Source organism: Caenorhabditis briggsae (genome assembly GCF_000004555.2).
Source record: "Caenorhabditis briggsae complete genome, chrV, whole genome shotgun sequence".
In the NCBI taxonomy this organism is placed as follows: domain Eukaryota; kingdom Metazoa; phylum Nematoda; class Chromadorea; order Rhabditida; family Rhabditidae; genus Caenorhabditis; species Caenorhabditis briggsae.
In genome coordinates this window covers 16,937,874-16,945,081 of record NC_013488.2, presented here as the reverse complement: position 1 = coordinate 16,945,081, position 7,208 = coordinate 16,937,874, and the positions used below count along the sequence as shown (strand labels likewise).

Sequence of the window (7,208 nt, the reverse complement as noted above, 5' to 3'; positions counted from 1 at the left end):
CCTTCAATACTTGTCTCGACAAGTTCAACTCCTCGACGGGCATATTTAAACGTAATTGCGAGAACATTATTTTTTTCATGTCCCCCCACCTTTAAGCGTTGTACACCGTCACGGTGGAATGCATACCCTAACTCCAAAAAAACATCCGAAAAATTTCTTGTCTCCCCACCTTCAAGGTATCAAAAAACGGAAATTATCTACGGTTAAAAAAAACGGTATTCCAAAACTAGAAATTTCAAAGAAAAATTCTAAAAACTAAACTTTTCTAGACGGCATCACCATCCCATCCGGAGCAAACATTTCCATCTCCCCAATGCTGATCCATAAGAATCCAGAAGTGTTCCCGAATCCAGCAATTTTTGATCCTGATCGGTTTCTACCAGACGAAATCTCCAAACGGAACGCTTTTGACTACATTCCTTTCTCAGCTGGACTTCGAAATTGTGTCGGACAAAAGTTCGCTCAAATTAATGAGAAAGTCATGATTGCTCATATTTTGAGAAACTTCCGTTTAGAACCGTGTGGAGTGACTAAGCCAGCATTGGAGGTTTGAAAATTTGAAAAAAGAATCTGAACATTTTGTTTGGGAATTATTTTTTTCAGCCAATTGCCAGACCGTCTAATGGAATTCCAGTCAAATTGATAAGGAGATAATTATTTTCAATTTTCGAATTTTCGAATTTTCGAATTTTTGAACTTCTGAATTTCTGAATTTCTTCCAGGTTCTAGAAAGTTTTTAAAAGTTTTATTGAAAATAAATGTTTTTTTGCAAATTTTGAAAAATCAATTATCATTATCTTTTTTCTTCTTTTCCAAGTACGCGGCATACGCTTTTTGATCGGATTCCGTTTGTAATTTCATGAACTTTTCAGTATCTGAAATCAGTTTTGTCACTGCCTCCAAAGCATTTTCGAAACTTGGCGTTTTTCCGTATTTTGAGAAATCATCGATTGCAGATGCACCAATTTTTACCAATCCTTCGACGGATTTTATCGAGAGACCAGCTGCTGTTAGTTCGGCACGATATTCATCTCCTGGAAAAAAGTTATGGATAATTTGAAAAAATAATTTAAACTGATTGAAAATTTTGTCAAAAATACCTACATTGATCGAGAAAAAACATTATTAAAAAAGTTTTATTTTTTCAAATTTCACCAGTTTCTGATTTTCCAAATATCCGGTTTATTTTTTTATTTTTTTTTAAATTTTTTTAAATTTCTAAAACTCTGAATTTCTGATTTTCTGAGTTTTTCGATTTCCGAATTTCGGAGTTTTGGAATTGCGAAATTCTGAAAATTTATTAAGTTTATCAACTTTAAAGTCAACCAAATTTTCAGATTCGTCGAGAACGATAATTTGAAAAAAATCTATTTTTCATCATTTTTAAAATTACGGATGTTTCAAAAAATAGCTGAAAATTTACCAAAAATGTAAATAAACTTTTTCACATAACTCGAAATTTCAAAAAAAAAAATTGTCTTACCTTCCAATTTCGGTCGGCTAGGAGCCCCAATCACTAATACAGCAATTGTAGAGTAAATTAATAAGTTATTGTACATTTTTTAAATGAATGATGTCAACACACATTTTCTCAGGGTATTTTATAGACAAAAACATTATTGAGGGAAAAAACAAGAGAAGTAAGTGATCTCATTAACTGATCAGATAAACAAGATCTATTTTTGGAATTTCCACTTAATTTTTTTTTTTTTTTTGAAAATTGAAGATTTTTCAAAAATTTGCTTTTCAAACTACTCATCAAACTCCATCCTTCTAATAATCATCAAACGTTTCTTATCACCAGTGACGTCAACTTTTTCATTATTGTCTTTTCCAAAGGATACATTTGTTCTAATTGTCTCCGTCTCTCTTTCTCTCACTCTCTCATTAATTTTCTGTTGAAATTTCGCAACCAAAAATATTTTTTGAATTTGAAAATGCTCAAAAACTCCGAATCCCTTTGTCATGTCTGTGGATCTGAATCAAATGGAATGTACCATTACGGCGCCCAAGTTTGTCGTGCTTGTGCGGCATTCTTTAGGTATAGTCCAACAGAGCGAATTTGCATTTTCCATTTTTTATCGAATTTTCAGAAGAGCTCTAACGTCTCCATACCCCAAAAAATGTAGAATGAACCAAAAATGTGACTTTCTAACTAAAAATGGGTATTTCAAATGTAAATTTTGTCGGCTAAAGAAGTGTTATGATGTTGGAATGAGCTCGGAAAGTAGGTCATTTTGGCGGGAACTTTGAAAAATTGTACATTTCAGATTTCCAGCTAAATCGTGACGTTCATAATACGGCTTGTAGAATACCAGAGGTTCGAAAAATTTAAATTTTTAAAATTTTTCTGAAAACTTGCAGACAGTTGGAACTTTTCTGGGTAGATCAAATCTGATTATCTTTTCGAAATCTTCTTCTTGTGATTCGGTAAAAAGTGTGATAAATTTAGAGAATTTAATTGAAAAGGCCATGAGGATTATGAAGCAGGTGGGTCAGTATTTTTAGACTGAAATTTCGCTGAAAATCTTATTAAATAGATGAAAACCAATTAAAATTGTATGGGATTAGTAGAAATTATTTCATTTTTAAGTAGTAAAAATTTCTGAAAAATTTCACCAATATCAGGATTTTAAGATTCTTAAAAATAATATTTAGAACAATTGAAAAATTTCTCGAATTCCTAAGTTTTCAGAAAATTTTGAATTTACAAGTTATTTTTTTGGAAATCTGATATTTTCCTGAAAATATCACAAATTTTGAAATTTCAAGGGTTTTCATAACTTTGACAGTTTTATTAATTTTAATTTTCAAAATTTCAGTAATTTCAGTAGTTCCAAAATTTCTCTAAAAATCCATATTTTTAGAGTCCAGAATCTCCAATTTTCGTCAGAAACTCTCTTGAAAAACTGGCTTTTTCCCTCGGCCCAATTCTCAAAACCAATCAAAATATAAATTCTTCAAATTACGGAAAGATATACGGAATGGACCAATCAATGGCACAAATCGAACACGAAATTCTGACCGTAACGAAATGGTTAACCCATTTTGATGGATTTCTGGATTTGGCGCCAAAACTGCAAATTCAAATTTTTCAAGCCTGTTGGAACTTGTGGTGGAAACTGGAGAGACTGGCGACGACGGCAATGGAGATCCGGAGAAATGAAAATCTGAGGAAAATGAAAAGGAATAGTTTATTATATAAATTTGATAAGACAAGGATTGACGTCTCCTGGTTGACAAGGTATTCGTTGGAGGAATTGAAATTGTGAGTTTTTAAGCTGAAAATCCAAACTTTTCTGGCTGAAAATTCAAATTGGGCTCAAAAATTTTCTAATTTCTCGGCTCAACTCAAAAATCCGGTTTGAATGATTATAATCATACCCTACTTAAAAATCAAAAATTTATTTTTCTCCAATTTTTCGGGTCCATGCACCTTTTAACCCAAACTTCTGAAAATCAAAAAAAAAACGATATTTGGCATAAATTAAACGTCTCAGCGTGGTGAAAAATTGGATTAGCGGATTTAGGAACCTCGGCCCAAAACTTATTTGGTTACTGTAAACTTCTAAATTGTCGGATTTCCTAGAGCTTTCAAAATCTTATAATTGACTTAATTGAGCTAAAAACCTGATTTTTGGCTCAAAATGTGTGAAATCAAACTGGAATTTTTTCTGTATATGTTTTGCATTTCTTTGTTTCAGTTTCCTAGACCTCCCCACAGAATTCTACCTGGACGACCTTACAATCGAAATGCTGGACCTCAAACCGTCAGATATCGAATTATCATTCATGCTCTCTCAATTATGTTTCCAATATGTCGGAAAACGATTTCAAGGGGAAATTCTCAGAATTTCCGAAAAATTCCAACAGATTTTGGCTGATGATTTACATGACTATTATACTAATGAGATGAGCAATCCGTATTACATGAAAAGGTTGGCTAAAATGATGAAGATTAATAATATGATACAGGTAAAGTTATACAAATGGTTCTAAGTTGAAAAACAAGGAACAATTTCAGTTGGAGGCATATAAAAATCGATCGAGGACCGAGTTGGCGTTTGTGTTCGACATTTTCAATGTGGAAACTTCGCATTCAGAGATTTTCAGAGATTATTGAATGAATGTTTTAATGTTTCTCAATTTTTGTAGAACTCATGAAAAACTTCACAAATAGGCAATTATGGTAAATATGTATTTCATTCAAATTCAAATTTCAATACGAAAAATTCAAAAATTGTTAATTTCCCGCCATTTTTCGCATCTAACTCCGCCTTCTTTTTCTTCAAAATTCTCTTGACGCCCTCTTGATCTTCTGGTGATTGAGTCTTCATAAATGATTCAACATCTTGGTAATATTTGAAAAATCCATTAATTGCTTCTAATGGACTACCAGCTGAATTATTTGGTCTCACTCCAGATTGCTCAGTTTTTGTTTCAATTCGAATTAAACCATCGGCTGCTTCTGGAGAAATACCGTAGGAGAGAAGTTCGGCACGAGATTCTTCCGCTGAAAATGTTCCATAATGCCGCGTTCAAAGTTGATTTCCAGGAGTAATTTCCTGGAAAAACGCTGTCTAAAGCTGCGATTGTTTTACAGATTTACAGCAATAGTAAACTACTGTATCACTCGTTTTGACTGTGTTCTTCCTGTATGATTCATGTCGATTTACGGCGGGTCTCGAAGCGGAGGCCTCTGGAAAACAATGGCAGCTTTGGACAGCGTTTTTCCAGGAAATTACTCCCGGAAATCAACTTTGAACGCGCCATAAAATTTGAAAAATTTCGAACTTAAGTTTGGAAAATGAAATCTATACGTGTGTCTGTTTGTCCTGTAAAAACACTTACGGGCCTTCTCTGGAACTGGAGCCGCAAAAAGAGCAGATGCCACGAAAGCAATCAAAATGAAAGATTTGAACATTTTCAAAATAGTTTTTGATGATTCCTTTCTATTTTAAAAATCTTTTTATATAAAATTTTTTGTGAGATATGCTGCTGAATTTATACATACTACAAGTAGATCCCATGGGTTTGAGTTCTCGTAAACAATTGTCTGCGCCTCTTCTCCTCTCACACTCCCTCGTTTTGTGATGTGTGTTTGAAGGAAAGATACAGTACCGGTCACTAATAGTAAGATATACAAAAAACATATTTGTCAGTTGATATTCGATCATTTGCACCATTCTCCGACTTCTGGAGGTGGGCTGTCAATTTTGCAATCACTTTGTATTTGGTACTAGGGTGCGTGGTCACTACCATTTTTGACAGTCTATGACTTTTGTCAAAAAATGGAAAATCTGGTTACGTCAAAAAGTCAAAAAGTTGGAAATTGGAAAAGTCGACTTGAGTCAAAATCTTTTTTACGTGACTGTCAAAAATGACTGACAAATGGCAAAAAATGTTTTTTTTTTCAATTTTGTCAAAAAAGTTAACCTTGTTAGATTACTGTAAAATCTTTACTCCTTTCTCTCCTCCCATTTCCTGGTTTCATCCTCTGAACTTTTTTGTCGTTGCCAAGAAACAAAAAATAATTAAGAGGAGTAAACAGAGGAGTAAGAGGACAGAGGCTGCTTGTTCACGCGAAATCGGGAATGGAGAAACTTGAAGCGTGGAGGGAAAATCCGAGTCCAGATGAAAACTAAACTATTTTAACCATTTTTCTAAGAACGAAAATTGCAGTACCCAACAACATTTAAATTTCCCAGTATTTCTATTCCAAAGCAATTCAAAAAGGTGATGCATTACATGATGATGGTGAAGACGACTTGCATATTGCTCCTGATGAGTCGGACGATTAGATCGATACGATCGGCGGTTGTGGAGATTGTTGAACTACTTGTTAATTGATTTTTTTTCCATAAGTATTAAAAAACGTTCATATTTCTAAACGAGTTTTCAGTTACACTTCCAGCAATTTTTGACTTTTTTTCACAGTCAACTTTTCAAAACTTTTGACAGTCACGTATAAACTATTTTTCACTTTTTGACTATTTTCAAGGCTGTGCAAAAAGCACGGCCGGCCTCAGCCGCGGCTCGATTTTTGAGGCCGAGGCCGGCCGCGGCTTTTTTGTGAAAGCCGGGAAAAGCCGCGGCTAGCCGAGGCCGGCCGCGGATAGCCTCATGAAAACGCGTGAAGTGAAAATCTATTAGTTTTTGAATAATTTCGTTTTTTTGTCCTACTTTCAAAAAAAAAAATCTAGGTTTCTCATGAAACAATTTTCCAAAAGGCCGGAANAAGCCGCACGGCTAGCCTGGGCCGGCCGCGGTTTCTTGGAAAAANNNNTCNGAAAAGTTGGNACGGCCGGGGGGCCCCCACTGACTATTTTTGACAGTCATTTTGTACACAAAGTCATGAAATTCTGACTAGCGTGATATTGACCACGCACCCTATTTGGTACATATAAACTCAGATTGGAAACTTTGCATTCGAAGAATTTTCCTCGAATTCCTAGTTTTTCAGCTATTAGCTGATTTCTGAAAGACCCCGTTTTTGGTCTGTTCTTGTGATGAAAACGTGGAAACACAGGTTTCTTCAGAAATCGACATTTGACTGAAAAACTAGGAATTTTCCAAAAAAAACTCTGGCAAAGTTTTCATTCTCGGTATGTTTTACACCCTCCAAAATGACAACCTACCTCAGTTAGAATTCTTCGATAGTAAGCCGAAAATCTTGAGATTAAAATCGGTTTTTTTCTCGACTTTAGTCTTTAATCAACTGACAAAATGTTTATCGAAATATCATCCACATTTTATCAGTTGATATCTTTTTGACACCTCTCACAGGAATAGGAAAAAACGGACTCAAAGTTGATGGTGTGGGTGGTGTTCTATTAGAGTGTTTACGGTAATCTTTTCTAACTAATGAAAAAGTGGATAGTTACTTTCTTTCCAACTTAATAGATATTTTTTCAGTTTTTTTTGTCTCTTGCTTTTTTTAACAACCTGTATTATAAGAGCTGTCTATAACTTAAAGGGGGGACTCCGACCAAAAATTTTTATTGCATTAAAATGTGTTAAAAGTTATCTATTTTCCGAATATTATTGCGAAAAATTCAAAAAAAAATCCGAAATCTCCGAAAAACGGCGTTGAAAAGGAAGAAAATTCAAAAAAAGGTGACGAGGATTTTCAGTGAGAAACCTAGGCCACGGCAGCGGGCGCCATTCCTACGTGGCAATTTTTCCGGATTTTTTTCAATTTCATGTCC

General features: G+C 34.4%; 4 protein-coding genes across 4 annotated transcripts in view; 2 read left to right on the top strand and 2 right to left on the bottom strand.

Moving 5' to 3' along the window:
• CBG22854 overlaps positions 1 to 553 on the top strand; it is a gene marked incomplete at both ends in the record, with an annotated part of 5,118 nt that extends 4,565 nt beyond the window's left edge. The window contains one exon of the mRNA XM_045238410.1: positions 270 to 553. Within this exon, the coding sequence (XP_045097675.1) occupies positions 270 to 553 (284 nt within the window). The remainder of the gene's footprint in view (positions 1 to 269) is intronic.
• Positions 554 to 783: 230 nt separating this feature from the next.
• CBG22856 lies at positions 784 to 1,559 on the bottom strand (the record flags this gene model as incomplete). Its single annotated transcript, XM_002638262.1, has 2 exons — positions 784 to 1,034; positions 1,484 to 1,559. 2 exons carry the CDS (start codon positions 1,557 to 1,559, stop codon positions 784 to 786), a joined length of 327 nt encoding a protein of 108 aa, XP_002638308.1.
• Positions 1,560 to 1,937: 378 nt separating this feature from the next.
• Positions 1,938 to 3,272, top strand: CBG22857 (the record flags this gene model as incomplete). Its single annotated transcript, XM_002638263.2, has 5 exons — positions 1,938 to 2,041; positions 2,094 to 2,227; positions 2,271 to 2,320; positions 2,365 to 2,490; positions 2,868 to 3,272. 5 exons carry the CDS (start codon positions 1,938 to 1,940, stop codon positions 3,270 to 3,272), a joined length of 819 nt encoding a protein of 272 aa, XP_002638309.2.
• A 930-nt stretch (positions 3,273 to 4,202) lies between these two features.
• On the bottom strand, positions 4,203 to 4,924 carry CBG22858 (the record flags this gene model as incomplete). The annotated part of the gene is made up of 2 exons (XM_002638264.1): positions 4,203 to 4,513; positions 4,852 to 4,924. The coding sequence occupies 2 exons, from the start codon at positions 4,922 to 4,924 to the stop codon at positions 4,203 to 4,205; spliced, it is 384 nt and encodes a 127-aa protein (XP_002638310.1).
• Positions 4,925 to 7,208: the final 2,284 nt, after the last annotated feature.